Consider the following 21,177-nt stretch of genomic DNA (forward strand, 5'->3'; position numbering starts at 1 on the left):
TTTGTTTGGAGAAGGATTCAGAGATAACACTGTGGTGTGTGATGATCTGGTGGAGTCACACGGTCCTGATTACAGCAGCTTCACTGATAACATAACGTCGTAAAGATTAAGTTCAACTTCGATTGAATTAAGGCTCAGATTTTTATAAATACAATTCAGAAGCATCTTTTTTCTTATTTAATATAACTGTTTTACCTGCACAATGAAAGCTTGTGGCGATTAGCATCAATCAGTTTATCTTATCTGGATATTGATTTTCTTTCTTGTCCATAGATAATGTACGACTCGGGGTGAAACTGTCGCTTCTGAGCCGTCTTTGTTTTATATCGGATGTTACTTCATGGTGTTTGTGTGTGAGCTGTGAAACCCAGAGTATCACAAGGGTGTAATATGGGAAATTCTCCTGATCATGATTTGTTTGGCTGTCATCCAGAATGCTTCATAAAGTGTTTTTTTATTTTGGCCACTGGACTGGAGGCATTTAGAGAAGCCTCAAACTCTTCTTACCATCTGGATGAATAAAATGAAATAAAATAAAGATGTAATAACGACTTTCCCAAGTTGCAGCTCTGTCCTATGCAGACAGCCTTAAAGTTTGATTCAGAGGTGCAACTTAAAACCGATTAGAAATATTCTTTATTGTGTGGGTGTTGCATCTTTTTTCATCAGATGGGTTTCAAGAATTTAGGGGTTTTAAATGACTGTCTACAATTTTCACACATCACCAGTTGATCAGTATTATTATTTTGTTAATGGTTACCTCTTTGCTTTAATATATCCTTCTAACGATCTTTTGATTCGCGAGTGATGAGCCCTTTCTTTCATCCTCCTCTTCCTCCCTGAGCTTCTCCTTCTCCCTCGCCCTCATTTTATTTCTCTGGCTCGCGGGGCTCGTACGCATTGCAGAACATTTTTTCAGCCTTTCGATTTCCCTCAGCAGCACTTCTTTCTGCTTCACCTATTTCTTCGGCTGCGAGGCCTACATGCTGGCATGAGACATCTTTCTCCTTTCAAACAACTCTGTCTCCCTGAGCATTAATCATACGCGATGAACAATGTTTTTTACCCTCTCCACTTCATCCCTGGGTTTTCCTCACCAACCCTTTGCTCAGTTCATCTTTGGCATGAGGCACGTTCACTAGAGCGGAGGGTTTGAAGTCCTGACCTGACACTAGATGACTGACTTGACAATGTAGCATGATGTTGTTTTTGTTTTTTTAACTTAAACTTTGAAATTTTTAGGCACAACATCAAAATGTGGTCCAAGTGCATAATTAGTGGATTATTTTATACAATTAATGCATGGACGCAATTTGATAAATTCAACTTTTGAGGTTATTTTTTAGCATAATAATTTAATAATTTGTGTGCATTATTGTTTATCCTCTTGAATTATTGATTGATCTTAAATAAATAACACACAGATAGCTTATTAATGCACTTGATTTGATATCACATTTTATATTTGATATCCTACTTTCTTCTAATCCACATGGCAGTAAACATTTAAGAAGCGCTACAGAATTAATTTTTGTATGATGCCGATGACTTCTGATGTATTATCCACATCGAATGTATTATACATACGAACCCTCTTGCAATCCATGCTAATTACATTAGCATCATAATCATTATCCCATAAAATACATTTTATCCCGTAACTCTAGTGAAAGAGGTAAAAATATATTTCTAGAAAAAATCTAAATCATACATGTTTTTTTCCCTGTGACATTTGCAGGCTCAGTATAAAACACAAATAAAGATTCATCATGTAGTAGCCACCCTGGCTCAAAGCCTGACTTTAAAAAAATATTTTTTATTTACATTTATCATAATCCTTGACAGAAACTACTGCACAAAGTGTGTTGTATGAGCTCTAACCTTATATCAACGAATATATTCTGCCAGTGATTGATCCCATTGTACCTTCACTTTAGATTTCTGACCCCTCATCACAGTAATGACCTGAGCTGTGAGCAAAGATTGATTTTTGAGATTGATGCTTTTCAAAGGTGGACTGAAGGTATCCATTTTGTATGAGACAAAGGAACGGGAAAAAAAAGGTTTCCTTCCTTATGTCTTTATCAGTATTAACAATTTAATAATGTCATGCTTATCCTGCTCCCTAGTTTTTCTGTAATCTTGCTTACAAATAAACCAACCTACCATCAAACAAACAGGGAGGAATGAAAACATAACCTTCTTGTTGTTCTTGGTGGAGAAAACAAACGCTTGACTTGAAGAATCACAGTCGACTGATGATGAGCTGACAGCCTAGAAAAATATTGGTGAATCACTTTGTTCCAGCGGTTATTCCAGTTTATTTCAACAAATAAAATCAATCAATTATGAATTTTTCAGATGTGCTGCTCGGGTTACTGTCATTTTGGAGCTACAAGTTGTAGACATTAATTGGTCTTCTTTCATGAATATTGGCATTTGAATATTTATGTTGCTGCCAATAATAATTGTCAGATGTCTGGCTTCAGGCCCAGCAGCTGATAACAGATCTGAGGTGAATGTGTGACCTGCAGATACTGTCTCACTTAATTCTGTCAAAAATGATGGATAAACCCTAATGACATTCAGTCAGAGATTAGACCAACTCATAGACCCTCTGGCTGCGACCCCGACTGTGCGTCCTGCGATCTATGCTGAAAGTTGATAAGGCGTCTCAGTATAGTTTCTTGTGAAATTTGATTCCGCTCTTGACACCTCTCTCTGCCTGTGCCAGCGAGCTACGTTGTGAAAGAGAGACGTGGGCTGCTGATGAGCCCATTATGGTGGGTTCTGGCTGTCAGGCCGACTTTAAGGCGACTTGCACCTGACAGCGCCGACAGCCGAGCCCGGCTTAATGGGGTCGGCAGTGCAGCGAGCCGAGGAGGAGAATCCCCGTGTGCTGATATTTTCCCCCTCTCAGCAGTTTCCCCCTGCGCCTTTAACCCACTTTCTGTCTCTTTCAACTTATTTTCCAGATACCTGGATCAAAATCCAGGGAAACTCAAATTGTTTTGAAAGTGTAGAACTATTAATATTTCATGACTGTTGCTGCTCTTTCGGGTGCATTAGTGTGTTTGTTCTTAGCTTTTTCCAGTAAGTGCGTATTGATTGGAATCAGTGCTGGGAATCTTTCTGTCTTTTGTGTTTATTAACCTGGGAAAGAAACAGAAGGAGAGAGGCTCACTGAAGAATGAGAGAAATTAAAGTGCTGGTTTTCACCAGCACTTTAAAATTGATCTTGATTCCACTTTCTTTTATTTAAATTTAAATTATTTCAATAGAACTGAAAAAAAACCACTTGATTAAGAAAAAGCCCTGAAAATGTTATATATTTTCTCACATATTATAAGTCTATATTCTAGTCCAAATCTACCTATTAACCAATTAAAAAAATATGAATTTTAAAGGTGCTGTTTCATGGTTTCTTGTTAAATTGTATCCATGAGGTCTAACAACATTGTCTATTTTCTTCCCCCAGTGACACTTTTATATATTAAAATTAATTATTGTTTACTGGCTTTATTCTTACACTGCTGGGTGTATTCCTGCATGTCTTTGCACATCTTTACAAGTCTTGGCACATAACTTCCCCCAGCTGTCACCCAGCAAAATACCATAAAACTGGTGTGGCCTGGGAATAAAACCAAGACAAAATAAAAATAAATACACACCTCCACAGTGATACTAGGGGCAAAAAACTCCAAACCATACCTTTAATAATTCATTTTACTTCAATGTCATTGTGCCATTGTTAGTTTAACATAACTCCTTTTCAACATCCTTTGCATTGAATTGAGAGTTTCTGTGACGAGAACATTCCCATTCCTCCATTCTTTGTTATCTCTGTTTGTTTCCCACTGTATCTGAAACTCTCCCTTTCAACTGCTCTTTCTGTGAAGGGCCCTCAGCAGGAGTGAGGATAGCACCGGCCCCGCTTATCTCTCTGAAATGTCACTCTGTGCAGATCCAAGCGGCTCTTTCCCTTTAGCCAGCGTGTGACTCATTGACAAAGCATGGCCTAAAGTAACTGTATTGATTCGTTCGGACGGATAAATCTTCTGTAGAATGTGTGTTGCTGAGAGACGATGTGATTGTGTGTGTGTGTGTGTGTGTGTGTGTGTGTGTGTGTGTGTGTGTGTGTGTGTGTGTGTGTGTGTGTGTGTGTGTGTGTGTGTGTGTGTGTGTGTGTGTGTGTGTGTGTGTGTGTGTGTGTGTGTGTGTGTGTGTGTGTGTGTGTGTGTGTGTGTGTGTGCCCCCTTCAAGTCTGTCTTTGTGTGTCTGTTTATATGAGTGTTGGATAGGAAGGGCTGCAGAGTGTGTTTGTGTGTGTGTGTGTTGCAGATGTAGGTCACGGTGCCTTCTCTCTTTGAACAGTACAGTACACTTGGCAGATTTCCCTAAGACGTGATAGAGTGCACCTCACTCTCCCTCACTCACTCTCTCACTCACTCAGTCAATCACGCACTCTCTCTCTCTCTCTCTCGTCTGTCATCCTGTGGTATGTGAAAAAACCTTATCTACTCACACCGTCTCTGCCGGGACTTTTCCCGGAAGTCATTCCCTCTGGCAGCTAAGATCCACACACACTCACCACTGCATGTCATCATGCATCTCAAATGAAACCATCAACTGCAAGCCACGCCTCCGCTGCGCTCCCACCAAAGCTCGTAACACCAGTGTACAGAGGAGGCTCGCTGTGATGGGAGCTGGCGCGCTACCTCGCGGCCCAGCTGTAGGTTTGGCGCTGAGGCAGAGCGCTGTCTGTGAACATTACTTGATGGATTGATTGAGGTGGATGTTGGGGATGTCTCTGCTGGAGTTTCCAACCCATCTGCTGCCTCTTATCCCAGTTTTCCACAGATGGAACCAATTCAGGGCCTCTTCAGGGAATTGTTCGAGACCAGTCGGTCGTACAGAAGAGGAGTTGTAACAATCCTGTGTCTAATAAATCTTGTGGAGTTTATCTCCGTTGAAGAAAGAATGATTTATGAACTCAGGCTATGTATAATGTCATAATCATTGACTCCTGAATACTCGTTTCGATTGATAAATTCAGTGTTGGTTCTTGGAATGTGAAACATCTTGTTTCACAATCTAGAACTCAAGTATATAAAATCCTGACATTTGAGAAACTGAAACGGGGATATTTTCCATTTTTGCTGATCAACTCATCAAAGTTTTTGGTACAGTTTCAGTTATTATTGCCGTTTTGACATCTGTGAAAGGTGTACTGGTTGTGCATGTGCAAAGACCTTAACTCTGTCCGTTCACTTGAAAACCTTAGGTCACTGTGAGTAATGCTGCAAGCCTCAGTCCACCGTCTTCACCTAGAAAAAAAAACAAGAACAAAAGAAGTTGTGATTAGATTTCAAATCTATGTGGGGAAATGAAACGAGATGGTTGCCACATCAGCTGAAGTGGCAGAAATTGAGGTTAAGGGGTGAGGTTCCATCCCAAGTGAGACATTTAACCCTGATGCAGGGAAGTAGAAATCAATCATCTGGCAGGTATAGTGTCACCCCTGGAGCCCGCCTGTAAATTTCTCTCCCACAGTGTATTTACAGCTGAAAGAAAGGGCCAATGTGTCTGTGACCTGTGATACACTGTGTCCATGAAAATAATATAACCCTCCCCAGTGGATTCCCCATAGATCGTCTCTGCCGCCAGACCTGGTGGGAAATTAAAAACAAAAGCACAGTGGACTAAAAATATAACACTGGAGCGTTGTGTCATTGTTTCCTTATTTCTTATTATTTAAACCAGTCAACTCAAGTGTAACAACCTTAAGGCTATGAATTGTGTTCACATGTGTAGTTCTATATGCAATAAGTGAATCCATACATGATGAGCCGTCTGTGCAAGAGTTCTGTACAACATTTGCAAGAAAGGGTGACAGATGTTGGGCAGATGTGAAGGTTCATCATATTCAGTCGCTTTAGAGAAACATTGCATGAACTGCTTTGATCAGATTTATGTTCAACTCATTGCTGTTGGTAAAATCCTTGTTCCCTGGAAACATAACGAGGGTTTGAAAGGACTGGAAGTGTCTGTGTGTTTTTAATGGAAATCTGCAACTGTCCATCATTGGATGCGTCAGAGGACCATTGTGTGACAACATTTTAATGGTGGTTGTAGTCTACAGTACATCTCGCTATTGTGTCCTGTGTTGTTGCTAATGTTTGAGATATTTTATTATCAGAACAGCTTTTTCACTGCAGTTGCTGCTGGTGAGCAAGAGGCCAAACAATGAGAACAGTGATGGTTTTATCAACGGTATCTTCTTACTTTTCACCATAGCGTGTTGTATGCAAAAGCTCTTGATAAAACACCTGATACCGCATATTTATTTTGGTGCTTATCTACCTTGCATGCAACGGTAGATAGGATTTGTGTTACGCTTACACAACTTGATGTGGTCCGCTTCCTCAACCTGAAAGGGTGCCTGTCATTTTGTGAGCCAGTGTTCAAGATCTGGAAGACGGCCGGTGAACTCTAACCTCTCCTATCTGCAAAATAATAGGTTTCAACATGAGTTTTGTGACGTACCTGGACATTGTATACTTAGAGTAGTAAACTGCCTTGCTATGTTAGTTATTTTTCCACTACTTATTTTGTTTGTGTCCTTGTTTGTATTTTTGGGGTTTCTTTGCTTAAAAAATCTGACTTTGAGATTTAAGGCAAGGGGGCATTTAAGGCAAATGTATTTATCCTTGTCCCACCCGAACACAGCCTCACTAGATGTCTTGTTTGACCTGCCTCTCTGCCTTGCTGCGTCTTTTTTTCTTTCTTTTCCTGCTGCCTGTCTGTCAGCTCGTGCCACCTGCAGCTGAGGCAGAGGTGATGAAGAGATGCACAGGCAGCAGCAGGAGGACGGGAGCGGTGGGATGAGGAGGGTCAGAGATGGAGGGATTACCCTTGGCTCATCTTCAACAGGCTTCTTGATTAAACATTAGTGAAAGATCCCTTTTTACTTGGCTCCTGGCCTGCCAGAGGCCATGAACACACACACACTCACACTCACACTCACACTCACACTCACACTCACACTCACGCACACACACTCTTACTCTATCTCGCAGGTGTAGGTATGTTCAATCGACTCCAGCGATGAACCGTTCCTTATAATCACAAAGCCTGACATGATAACATTGTGCAGGTGAGGGCCTGGCTTGATGAACTATGGTGATGGCTACTGATGTCCATTGTGTTGGTTTAGCAAACAGGAATTGAAGATGGAGCAGCCAATGAGACTCCTCCTGTGTCTCAATAAAAATGTTCTACGCGGCAGAAATCACGTGAGCTGTGTGAACGTAGCTGGAATAAGAAGTATCTTTACATTGTTGTTTTGTAATGCCAGATTTGGATAAAGATGCATAAAGGATTTTTGGATTTTTTTTAAATATTTTATTTTCAGTTTCATATGTAATGTGTACAAACAAACATATCAGTATACCAACAGTATAGAGACATAACAAAGGACAACAAAGGACAAAGTGCCTCCCATCCCAAAAATAAATAAAATAAAAAGGTCAGTGTTCAATGTCAATGATCATATTTACACTGCTACCCTATTCTCATTGAAGCTGTGGCTGCTATTAGTGTTAAGTGAATGTTCAGCAATACTGTGTCAAATGTTTTCCATTATTTGCTAAATTATGAACAATATAATATTACCATCCTATTTATCAGCATCAGCCACTGAAAGCCCCATATCAGTCGACCACTAGTAACAATGTGAAACACAAACAGCAACATGCGCTTCTAGCTAACGGCAATGTGACTCCATGCTTCTGATTTAATTCATTTCCTCTTTCCTCCCTCTGCCTTTGCATATTATCACCATATCGCCTCACACAAATACTCTGACTGTGTCACAATAAAATAGAACTGAGGGGATTTGTGACTCATGTTTAATGAAAGTCACTCTGCCCATTTCCTCCGGTGACATGTGGGTAACTGGAGCAGAAAACGTGTCCCTCACACAAAAAGCGTGTCCACGGTATCATGAGGGAAATAGAAGATTCAAGTGTGCGTGAGGATGTGTGTGCAGCACATCGTGTCTTGTTTGGGATACGTGTCTCACTGAGCTGATGGGATATGACTGTGTGTTTGTGTGTGTGTGTCAGTGTGTCAGATTAGTCACTAATGAGAAAAGGGATTTTCTCCGCGTTGGGTCTGATAATTTTACGACAAAATAGTTCACAGTTAGCCATTAGTGTCTAAACACCACATTCCTCCACACGGCTAAGTGGTTGCCATGGCGCACACTTAATGAGCGGAAAAAGCAGTAAAATGTTAACAGCAGCCAAATCCTAACCCTCTGTCATTTACTTTCTCCCCCTTTCCCCCCCTCTGCGTTCCAGTTCTGTCCATCCAGGCTGCTGCCATCCAGTTCACCAAGGAGCCCAAGTCCCAGGATGCCTTGCACGGCCGCAGCGCCATGCTACGCTGCGAGGTCAGCGATCCGGCCGACATTAGCTACGGCTGGCTCCACAACGGCCGGCGCCTGGAGAACAGCGAGAGGCTCTTCCAGGAGGGCAGCAACCTCAAGTTCACGGCGGTGGATCGTCAGCTGGACGCAGGGAACTTTGAGTGCGTCGTAGAAAACGCGGCCACGGGAGAGACTCTCCACTCCACCAACGCCTCCTTCAATATCAAGTGTGAGTGTTTCATTTCAAGCCTCATTCCGAAAAAAGAAAAATAGCCCCTTTGATTTCCTGAGTGAGAATTTGCCAGCTGACAGGGTTTCATAATGGCAAACAAGGATGTGCGTCCAGTTTCTGGATCAAAACCGCAACACAAAAGTGGCAGTATACGATGACAGGTAGTATGAGCTGAAGGAATGTTTCCACCTTGTTGCCTTGTTCTTTGTGGCTTCATCTCCCTCTCTCCAAAGGAAACTGGATACGTGTGCCACCCAGCATGTGTTTCTTGTTGCTTGTACTGTTTTTTTTCTTCTTTTCTGCGTTGTGTAACACTCTCTTTTCCCGTATACACTCAAAAGGCTTTTGTTTGGATATTACTCAACAGAGTCGTTTACCTCCTAGCTATATAATTATTTAGGTTAAGATTAACAATGCCCTTCTTTGCTCCAGGCTTTTCAGTCATTTCCTTTACGTTTTCAGTCGAGGCACACTAGTGTCTTGATTTCTTTGCTGTAGCCCCCAAATTCAAAGCTCAGTGACCCTCTCCAAGTTCCAGGGGAAGCCATGGGAGTTCTGCACAAGGTTGTTTAGGATAATAAGAACCTTGTTTGTGTATTGTGGAAGGGCCTCAGGTACCAGTTGTTACTGAAAAGCCTTTGTGTCCTGCAAACACTGAGTTATAGTGATGGCCGTCAAAAAACAAAAAGCAAAGCGGTTTTGAAAAATGGCTCCATCTGGAATATGTTGTCCTCTCTCTGTTCAGCCGGGAGGTTTTGTCTTTTGCGGTGCTGTTGCTAGTTCAAAGGCTGATTACAAGAACAGATGAGTGTCCAGACCTCCTCGTAGCAAACTGGGAGATAAACAGAGAGGGACAGGCAGAAAGAGAGAGATGAGGTTTAACCCTTCCCCTTAGGATGCGCCTCCCCCGGCGGATGTTTGTGGTCTGTGATGTCGAGCACCGAATCTGAATAGTTTAGAAGAAGAACATAAGTTTTGCAAAACCTCATCTGATCTGAAGGGAACAGATTTAATGTGCTGCAATTAAACATGATCCTGTGCGTCGGCCAAGTCCAACTGACGTACTCCCACAGATTAAAAAGAAAAGAAAAACAAGTCAGACATGAAACACCAGTTCTTGAGAGCAGACCCAAAATAAACTGTATTATCTGCCAGGTCATTACCATTCCCACGTTGGAAAGACGGGCCTGTTTTTATTGGAAAGAAGGTGCTGTATTTACTTAATAAAAGTAATTTTCTTTTTCTCGTTGCACTCATTAAATCACGGAATTATGTTTATGTAAGATGTTAAATGTACATTTATCCCATACATGAAGACTAGAGTGTCAAAATCTATTCTGGTAACAAAGTGCGACTTGAACACAAACGTGCTGCAAGAGCTGAGCCACTTTCTTGACACACACACACACACACACACACACACACACACACACACACACACACACACACACACACACACACACACACACACACACACACACACACACACACACACACACACACACACACACACACACACACACACACACACACACACACACACACACACACACACACACACACACACACACACACACACACACACTTTTTGGCTCTAGTGCAATCATCTGTATTGTATATTAGTAAATTACTGTGTACTCTAAAAGATGTACCCACATAACTATCACTGTAATTATCCACTTATTTTTAATTAGCCTGATATAATTGTTGGATATTCTGCACTTTGGGCTTCAGGTCGTCTTTCAGCTCCTTCTTACAATCTCACAGTTTTGGTCGACTTTCATCACTGTGTGGGGTTCATTTCTAGATACAGCTTCAGGTTTGCACAATACAATATAAATAGAGCCACAGGGATATTTATTAGTATTGACTGCTTTTAATCAGCCTGATTCTTTGCATAGCTATAATTGTTCATATGATTGCTGTTGCTTTGTTTTGCAGGCACATCATGAAAATTTGTTTTTGCCCACAGTGAGCCTGCACGTCACTCACCAGCTTGATATATCCAAGTGTAAACTAGCGCTAGCACTCAGTAGTGTGCCGACCTCTGCCAAGGCCCAACAGCTTATGAAACCACATTTAATTTCACCAGATACATTTTCCTATCTCAAAATCTTAAAGCTAGTAAAAAAAGGTCCTGAATCCGCCCCCTGATCCGGGTCTGCACCAATATTTACTGAGTTTTTCTTTGGGCCATGTCCTACCACTCCACGAGTAGTATTTGCATAATCCTGTTGGCTAACTTACAAACAAACACAGCTGAAAACATAAATTCCTTGCCGGAGATATTAATGCTATATCAGACCGACTGCTCTTGAAAATTACGGTGCAAGTTTTTCTTTGTTGTGTAGCAGCAAATATGTCAAAGTCTCCCTCTTCATCTTTATCTGAGGCTGACCAGCTGTGGATGTGTCTCTTTGCAAATGCACATTAAGCACACAACCTGATGCTGGACACCCTGCGACTACACATCTTTCAGATATGACAATGGTATGTACAAGCAGATGCATTGGCCAGGAGGCAGATGTTCATGCATGTACTGTTTGTAATCCATCAAACATCAGTCTGGAGATTATCAGTGAGATTGATGCGATAGCCTTGAGTTATCAGTTTGATAAGAATACAGCAACTTGAGCTGATTAAAAACACGTGTAAGACGAGAAACAACGATATATATGTTCCAGGATCAAACACACAAGGTTCAGTAGCACACAGTAGTGAATCATCTCTGATCACTTTCGTACCATCAGTCTGTCTGTCTGCATCAACCCCGTTTGTCGGTCTGTTGTAATGCACTGGCTGTTTGTCTCTGGATCACTTTAGGTGGATCAGACCTTATTATGACAGATGTTCTCATATTTCCCCAACATACATTTAACGGGCGATAAAGTCGCACGCGGTTTTAAAGCGAAGACCCCCTTGGCAATAATCCTGTATGTGCGTTCGCTCATGTGTGTGCTAGTTTGCGTGCGTAGCAGTTAATGTGGGTTGTGAGGAGGAGGGGGTTGGGATGGGGGGGTATTCCATATGTACTGTACATAGACTGTACCAGAGCTTTTAGCTTTTACCCCCTCCCCCCTCTGCAGAGAGAGAGAGAGAGAGTTAATTTGTCTCTATCTCAAGGGTGGGTGGTCAAATCCAAGCCAGTCGAGAGTTATTCAGAGTAATTATCTCCCCTCTGTTTTGTCCAAGAGTGGTTTTAGCCCCCCCCCCAGCCCTTTGTCCCAGCCGGTCACTAGGCATCAGTGGCGAAGGGCCGTGTCCAGCAGAGGCGTGGCGGCTCAGGCATCACCATTGTCACGGAGCGTTTGTTGGTCCTGGAGGCGACGCTTGGCTTGACTCTCAATAATAATCTGTAATAAGATGAAGGCCGACACTGTTTTGAAGTCCATTGACTCGGACGTGTAAGAAGAAGGGAAATGAAACTGCAGAAACACAGGCAGGCAGAATTTCCTCTCGGGTTAGACTTTCAAATCGCAGAGCTAGAGAGTGCACACACACACACACGCCATCCTGAATTAATCACACAGCTTGTGTCCTTAACCTACATTTGTTCAGCAGATGCATTTTATAGCATCCTCGCTGATGGCTAGCTCAGCTGTACTTTTTCTCGGAATCACTTCAACTTTTTTTCCCCCCTTCATCCTGTCATCTGCGAGGTGAAAAATGCAGCTCCTCGTGCCTAATGACCCCGGCTCCATCTCTCAGCCTCTCCCCTGCAGAGTGACTTTGCTCCAGTGTCAGTTTCTTTTCCTTCCCTCCTTTCTTCCTCCTCTATCTGTCATGTTACAGCAGCAGCAGCATCTCTGAATCGCCACAGTTTGCAGCGGAGCCCTTTGACCTCTGTCAGCCGCAGCTGATAAAATCTGACACATCGTCTCAGAAGGCGTGCTGGGCTCGTCACGCATTTCCTAGGACCATTTTTTTTAACAAAGTTTACAATACGAAACCACTATACCACATGTTTTAGTTATTTCCGTACCCATATGGTGCTGCCAGTCAAATCATAGCCATAGCACTTGCCTGGATAACACAATCCACCCTGCCTCTTCTCCATGGCAACAAATCTGCTCATTCAGTGAAACAGACACACACACACACATTATTACACACACAGCCACCTTTTGGCACACTGAGATATGAACGGTCCACGCATCTGCCTTGACAATATCCTCGCAATTCATCAGTTATCATCCGTGTGTTGATGGAGCTTCCTGTTCTGTCTTCAACATAATAATTATACTCCCCTAATTACGGCGTTAGCTGCCAGGCCCGCTCCAACACTTAGTCATGCATTCTGAGAGGGATTACAGGCAAGTATTTGCCACTAATAGGTTATGAAAGAGTGCCTTCTGTTTGTCGAGCGGACAGCTGGAGAAACCTGAAACTGTGAATAGAGCCACGAGCGGAGCAAGGGTTCAGAATGTGTTATTTACAGGGAATCCAGGTCGAATTGGAAATTAAATTTAAAAAAACAGGAATAGGTTTACACCTGCTGGGGGAAAGAATATGTTAGCACTCAGCAGTGTAGAACTTTTGAATAAGTCATGAGGCAGTTTGAGTTAAAAGGTGCACCTTGTTGTTGTGTCCTCATACATGAATGGGTCACACATCAGTCAAACTGTGTGTCTGCTACAGTGAGGACTTTTTCACTTTTTATATAGTTATTTTTTCCTAATCTTTTCAACCTCACTTTCCTATTACACTACTCACCCACTACTTTACGATCTTATTTCACACACATGCTTGGGTTTTTTTGTTCAACCATGACAGACATACTCCACTCAAAGATTATGTACAGAATATAATTTTGAATTTCAGTCTCAGCCCTTGGGGTTGACGCTTTGTCACCACCTGAAACTGGAAACACCCACCTGTTACTTAGGCAGGTTGAAACAAATTCTACAATTTAATTTGCAGATGACTGTCTGTCGTTGTGCTGCAGATGATAATTGTTCCATCAAACTTTTCTCACCCTCCTCCGCCTCCTCGGTGACTCACAGTCTCCCCTTCTTTTTTCCCTATTGCTTCTATTGCACTAATAGCAGGTCTGTCTGAGTGTCTGGCCCCAGGTCCCCATAGCGCTGGATGGCCTTCCTCACAACCTCCTCCTCCTCCTCACTAACTTACTGGACCTATTGACTGGAATGGCCTTGAGTGAGACACACTAACAATTAGTAACCTGTGTTGAACTGCCATGTGTACACATGCTCTCATGCTGAGGGGCACAGCATCATTAAGTGTGTTTCACTCCTCACCAAACCACACATGCACAAACACTCTCTAACACACACTAATATTAGCACACACTTGTTCAGCGTAGCACACACACATTCTCAGTTGTCGGGGCATCTGTGTTGAGATGAAGCTAATGAGCGGCGCCTGGCTCAGATGGGGATATAAGCCAGAGGGACGTAGGCCGCGTTGCCGTAGAGACGACTTCCCATGAGCCTCCATTGTGCAGAGAACTGCTGGATTCCTGTTTAATTCACAGTGACAGGTTTTCCTCTAGCGCCCCCTCTGACCTCAAAGGGGTGCTGCCCCCCACCCCCAACTGTCTTAGGGGCAGGCTCATGCTATGCATATTTCATAGGTTCCGAGAGGCAGCCACACTATGCATTCATAGGAATGGAGCTAAACATGAGGGAATGACACACACACACACACACACACACACACACACACCACACACCTTACTAAAAAAACCATTGACTCATGTATAATCCGGGGAAACCCAAACAAACATGCTCGCTCACTGGACGCGTCCTTATTCCCATGTAACCACACAGCGTGTAGAGTTACTGTGTGCTGCAACCACTGCTTACATATCATCACGTAAATAACAATTAGCCCTTGTTCTCAGTCAGTGTAAACTCTTAAGTATTTGTATAGTCAACATACACAGCAGGGTGAAGGGGAATCCCCACAAGGTACACTGCGCCTGCACTTTTTTCACGCTGACTGCATCAGATAAAGCAAATATAGCATTTTCATGGCTGATACCAAATTTCTGCGTATAACAAAACAGGTCATCACAGGGGATGAGAAACCTCAGTACATCACGGGATACATATATGCTTGTCTACCTTGGACAAACCTTGACAAATGGTATTATGTTTCCCTTTTTTTGAAAAACGATTTGACATTTCTTGACATGCTATGTGTATTATTAATGTCCCCGTGTGCAGGGTCACTTCCTGAATGGGGAAACCATGCAGCTGCATTCAGGGGACAACTGTCACCATCTGTTTTCTTCATTTGTTCTCTTGTTCATCCGTCAGTCAGACTCCATCGATCGGGTTTTACATTACACCGATATTCAAGAATTTTATTGACTGAGAAGTGAATACGATAGCTAAAATAGAAACATGTTCCCTTCTTCCCGTGTTTATGGGCTGCTCTGACATCAGAGTAGTCGTTTTAACAGAGTAATTCCATGGGCTGTCCATTAAACGTCCATAAAAATCAGTGTAAAGGCCCGGCTCGCTCTTGTGAGTGTAAAAGAGAGGAATGCTGATGTAAGCTGACCCAGTGATGCGGTCGCTCCCCGCTCCGTCTCTCTGTTCCTGAGTCACTGTGCTGTTGTACCCATTAGCATTGTCGTCGTGTGTCCTGCGAGGACACATGACAGGACAACCACTTAACTCAATTTTTCCTCCTGTCCTTCTCCTCAGTCATTCCTCTTGTCCTCGTGCGCTCCGTCCCTCCTCCCGCTGACAGTCGCCTCTGTTTTTGTTCCTCTGCAGGGCTGGAAAGCGCTGGCGTGACCCTGAAGGAGCCCGACTCCGAAGGAGAGATCGAGAGCTCTGTGTTGGTCACGTTGCGCTGTCATATCGATGGACACCCACGGTGAGTCTCCTCCCTCTCTCACCTTGAGTTCAGAGTTCACAGGGTTAAGGATCATGGTGAAGACTGTACTGTAAAATTATCCCTCTGCGCTTGTTAGCATCTGTCACGCCCTTTTGTTCTCATGCCCTTTGCATATCATTTTCGATTGCTCCATCAGTCATCGTGTTTCGAGATTTTGTCTTCTTTTCCTGAACCTCTCTCACGCCTGACCTCTCTTATTGTCCTCTGCCTCTCAGGCCAACCTGCCAGTGGTTCAAAGACGGCTTGAAGCTAACGGAAAAGAGCCACCAGATCAACAACAAGGAGAGGACGCTCACCGTCAAGAGCGCCAGTCCAGACGACAACGGCCTGTACTACTGCTGTGCCAAGAATGCAGCCGGACACGTCTGCAGCAACAGCAACTTCACTCTCAACATCATAGGTGTGTGTTTCTTGGTTGTTGTCACGCACTTAAGCTGTTCCAGACATGACCTCCGGAGGATGTCCGCACAATTGGGTCTGAACTGACTTTCTCCGGTGGTTTGCCTTTCACACGTGAACAATGCAGCAGGAAATTTTCCGCTCAGACACATTCACAAGAAGAAATCTCTGGAGCATTCAGTTGATGGCTGGTGCAGCAGGCAGGCACAGGAAGTAACGTATAAATTCTCCTCTGGAGATCATGCTTTTTTTGTTTCCATCAATGGTAGCGTTGGCCCCTTTCACTAAAACCTTTTAGTCTTGACATCTTCGTCTGTGTCCTACATAATTGGCAATGCTTTTACATCCTGAGATATTTGTGTTTTTGTTTTTCATTTCTGCATGAGATGCATGCTAGAAATGTCAAACAAAATGCCCACTCTCTCGTGTTGAATCCTTCAGAGAATCTCCTGTTCTCACATGAGCTAATTTGGACACGTGTGTAATCAAAATGTATTAATTTATTTTTTCAATCAAAATCTGTTTATTGAAGGATTTTCAATATATATAAGTGCAGTGCTGAATGGACGTTACAGAGACAGGAGGTAAAGATGATTACAACAATCAACACCAATGTGTCCAGACAGACATGGATTGGGCAATATAACTTCAGGAACAAACAAAAAAAAACAAAAAAAAACAAGGTAACAACAGAAAAAAAAGAAAAACAGAGAAAAAAACAATTTATTTTTTAAACGACAAGTAACCATTTGTTTATATAAAATTTCTGTCTAATTAAATTATAAACCAACAGTTTATTAATAAAATAAAAAATTTGATATTTTGAGCTTTCCACATTTCCTCACCTGCCAGGAAACGTGTTGAAAGGAGGGGGGGTAAAGACTATAAGTGGTGAGAGCAAGAGCAGGAAGACAAAGTGATACAGTTCCTAATGTGATAACCAGTGAGTGTGTTAGTGTTTTCCTCCTCCGCCACCCACACAGACAAGTTACAACATCATAAACATCTACGCAGCAAACGCTAACATCAGCTCCCTCAGTAGCAGTGTCACTGTGCTGATTCGTCTCTGTTACTTTAGCTTTCGCAGGCAGCGTGTTAGGAGACATATTTGTTTTTCCTGCAGGCTCTCGACACGGCTTCTGCTGTTTACTCTGCGTGTGTGTGTGTGTGTGAGAGAGCCTCTGCGTATTATCCCCTCAGCACACCACACACAGCAAGTACAGTATATACAGCAGCACATCTGTGCAAGAAACCTGATGCCCTGTTCCACTCTAATTAGCCACCTGCAGCACACACACACACACACGCACACACACACAGACACGCTAGGTTAGCACCTGGGTGGAGGAAGAATGGGCGATTGTTGAGTCTCCAGTTACCATGTTGCCACCCTCCACTCTTCTATAGGTCCTCACCTCGAGGACAGGCTGACAGATTTAGACAGCTCTTCAATGCACGGTCACAGCTCTTTAAGTTCAGGCCTTCCTACCAACTTCCTGGGTGGGCCAGGTGTGCTCCGAGTGCACGCTTTTCTTTTCGCTCACCACCATCGGCCACGTCCTAATACTGCTACTGGCTCCATACCTCCATTAGCCGTGCAGATTTGAAATACTCACACGCATAAACCTGGATTAGGGGTATTTTCGTGTTCTCGTTCCTCTATTGAGCTCAACGCCCTTCAGCTTTGTATTTTGAGTATAAAAATGTCTTAAATTCTGTGTGGTAATTACTACCCATTTGGTTGGGCTGTACCAAATCTCTGGTTTAAGCAGGTCAGGGCAGTCTAGTCCACTATAAACAAAGGGTGGATTTGACGGAGTAGAAGGAATGTGAATAATATGCAGAAGAATTTTCTCACAAAAATTGGAAAAAACTCCATTGCAAAAAATTACCCCAGTTCCTTGGAGAAACGTGACTTAATGTAGAGGAGAGGGAGATGATCTCCTGTGTGTGATTCTACGACCCAGGAGGTAAAAGGGAAAGAGATAATAGGTCCTGATAAGCTGAAGGGTCCGGTCACTGACCTCATTAAGTTTCCCCGGGGCCCCTGAGGTGTTGACACACACCGCCACCTGAAGGCTGCCTGCTCACCGGCCCTGCGCTGCTGTTGGCAGGTTTTAATAAAGGCCCAGAGTAAATATGTGCAATGCATGAGTACCCACACAGATGCAACTTGATGGTCTCATAACGCCTGCAGATGTAATCATGCACATGTTTGTCTACCTCTCCAACAGATAAGAGTTTGCCACGCCCAGTGGTGACCCCGGAGGACCAAGTGGTGTTGAAGAACGAGTTGGCCATGTTCCACTGCCAGTTCACTGCCGTGCCGGCCCCCACGCTGGAGTGGTTCCACGAAAACGAGCCGCTGGTGAACAAATCTCGGTACGTTCAGAGATGAAGCCTCCTCCTCTTTCTCATTGTGCATCAGACTGCCCCAGTTCTTTCTCTCACTCCATTTTTCCCGGACTCCCGTCTCCCATCAACTCCCTCTCATCCTGCCTCCACTCCATTCCCTCTCCTCACTGACCATTATATAAGTTTCAGCTTCGGGTACTGCTTTGAACCCAATGAGGTGGAACATCAGGCTCTCTGCTCTGTGTGGTTTTTTCAACTCGGGTTTAAGACGAATTGCACATTAAGGAATGTTATTACTGGAACAGAGCACTGTAAAGTTTCTGTGCGGTGGACTATACATCACTGGAGCGCAGACTTTCTCTGCAGCCTATCACAGACGCCTCTGCAGCTCTCCAGTGTTCACGCACGGAGTGGAAAAACCCCTGCAGCTACAGTCGGCTTACTGGGCGCATACCCTGTAAACACATAAGCACCAGATAATAACCAATTTCTATACTTCTATACATTGGGCCAAGCTCACCCTCAGGGTTCGTAGCACCTCACACTTATACATAATCACACTCCACAATGAGAGTGAGGGCCTAGTTCTTAGACTGTGAATTGATTATTGTGATTACAGAGCAAGGGAGGCGAAGGATTCCAATATCAATAGTTAGTCACTTGTGTAATGAGGCTGTCAGCGGTGGGTTTGTTTCACCAAGGCAATGATGACTCAGCATAAGCATGATGTAAAAACACCCACCACTCAGGCTGTTTCTGCGGTGGTGTTCTGATCGATTGGAGCTGATTACAAAGGCAGAGGAATGTCAGATATTGTCTGTTATGCACCTGCACTGTTCAGATCCTCCCTCCTTCAGATTATGTGTGAATATTATCGCAGACAGATAAACTCTGCCCCACGGCTCAAAACAACTCTGGAGGCCAAAAATGTGAAAATTCCTCTGTGTAGGATCCATGTAGCTGTAAAGATTATTTCCTTTTTCTAAAAGCAATTCTCTTTGTTGATGAGGTTTGGTGACTATTTTAAACAGTGTCTTCAGAGGTATGTTCTACTGGAAACATACACAAGCTCCCAAAGTTGATTTCCCTCCTTCTAATTCGACAGAGATGTTGAATAGAAGACACGGAAATATCACCTTTCCTCATAGAATCCAAGACAGAGACATTTAGCTGCTTTTTGAAATTCTTCTCAGGTATTACGCAGCTGACAAATTGCATTCAACAGTATCTTAAATTATTTCTCTCCGCTTTACATATTTACCTCTCCCATAAGCTTTCTTATGGCGTATAATAATGCTGAGCTGTTGGTTTGTCCGGCCTGTGAAGCTGTTTACTCCTTATCTGTCATCCCTGGAGCTGGCTTAAGGTCAGTATTTTAATTATTCCTCATCCTGTCCGTCTCTGCTGGCACTGATGCTCCCCTCAGCCTGCCAGAGGTCGGCCCTCGGGATGAGCCTCTTAAAACCCAGGACTTTTCACCATCAACCATGTAGGACAGATTATTTTGTGTTCTGTAGACAATTACTTATAATTTAGAGCAGATAAATTCTGATAACATCCGGTAATATGCCAATAACCCCCCAAAAAATACTGGCACTTATTTATTGTCCTGCTTGGCAGAGGGTCTTCGGCTGGTGTTCCATCAGACCTAAACAAATGCCAAGGGTTGTTTGGATCCTAGTGCCTCTTGTGCACATGTGGTACGTGTCTATATATGATCTCCTGTCTTTATGCAAGAGCTGGTCTCTCAGTTTTACGAGCAGGACTTTTTGATTTCACGTTCATGTGTAATGCTCACACTCAAATGTGATCCCCCGGCTTGTGCTTGGATTCGCTCTGCTTGTGATCAAACTGTGGGCTCGCACTCAGATATTTTGTTGCTTGGACAGATCTCCTGCGCTCCAGGTTCTTCTCACGCAGCCTTCTGTCCACGTGTTGAACGTCTGCTCTCAGATTTCATCTTGGATTATTGGATTTCAAACCTCCCCAGCCAATAGAAAGCCAGTTGTAGTGTTGATAAACTAAAATGTCCCGCCCTTGTCGTGGGTGCATTAGCTTTACAATAAGAGGTTTGTGCACTCCCGCCTTCTGCTGATTTTTTATTACTCCAGCTTCTTCTTCTTGTCGAAACGAAGTGCGAACAGGTTTTGGGTGAAAGCTTTACAAAATTTGAACTTGAAATAAATTCCTGTTCTCAAACTGAAACACCAAGCTCTGGAAGACAGCTCGGACAAAGCCTTAAAAATCAACCCGTTGTCTTTAATGAACAATTTGTGCCGCTTCTATCTGGATAAAAAAGTCTAAATGTGATGTGAATATAAATAACATGTGACTCATATTGTTTGTTGGTCAGTGGTTCCGATTTCTAAACTGTTTGATCTGTTTCCTCTCCACAGAGTCGTTCTCCTGTCCAACGGCTCAGTGCTGATCACACAGGTCAAGCCCAGGAACACAGGGACCTACAAATGTGTCGGCCGCGGCGTCAGCGGGTCCGAAGTTCCTTTGGAGGCCTCTCTCCTCATAGCTGGTACGTACACACACACCCACACACAGCTGTGGTGGTGTAATCTGAGTGTGACAGGGGTATTGGGGTTACATATTACATACTCATTCCATATCATTCTGCTACCCCCCTTCTTCCTCTCCTGGTTCTTTCACTTAGAGCCAGATCTCTCCGATGATAATCACATCCTCTTATTGACATCCACCCCAGCTGTATCCATCACACACACACACACACACACACACACACACACACACTCTCACACACTCACACTGCTGGAGCTTTTTCCGACATCTCCTCCATACGATTTCCTCCATTAGTCCAGCTGTTTGCCAAGGATGTTTAGCTCAACAAGCTTCCCCCAAAGTGTAACAGTACCTGGCTGAA

At 43.4% G+C, this 21,177-nt stretch overlaps 1 protein-coding gene across 2 annotated transcripts in view; it reads left to right on the forward strand.

Annotated features, from left to right (window-relative positions):
* Positions 1–21,177, forward strand: part of LOC133020884 (inactive tyrosine-protein kinase 7-like) — an 81,397-nt gene that overhangs the window by 45,568 nt on the left and 14,652 nt on the right. For both annotated transcript variants that reach the window (XM_061087623.1, XM_061087624.1), the window contains exons 2-6: positions 8,364–8,660; positions 15,410–15,512; positions 15,749–15,933; positions 18,167–18,314; positions 20,684–20,814. In XM_061087623.1, the coding sequence (XP_060943606.1) occupies positions 8,364–8,660; positions 15,410–15,512; positions 15,749–15,933; positions 18,167–18,314; positions 20,684–20,814 (864 nt within the window). The remainder of the gene's footprint in view (positions 1–8,363; positions 8,661–15,409; positions 15,513–15,748; positions 15,934–18,166; positions 18,315–20,683; positions 20,815–21,177) is intronic.

This window comes from Limanda limanda, chromosome 15 (genome assembly GCF_963576545.1).
Source record: "Limanda limanda chromosome 15, fLimLim1.1, whole genome shotgun sequence".
Classification (NCBI taxonomy): Eukaryota; Metazoa; Chordata; class Actinopteri; order Pleuronectiformes; family Pleuronectidae; genus Limanda; species Limanda limanda.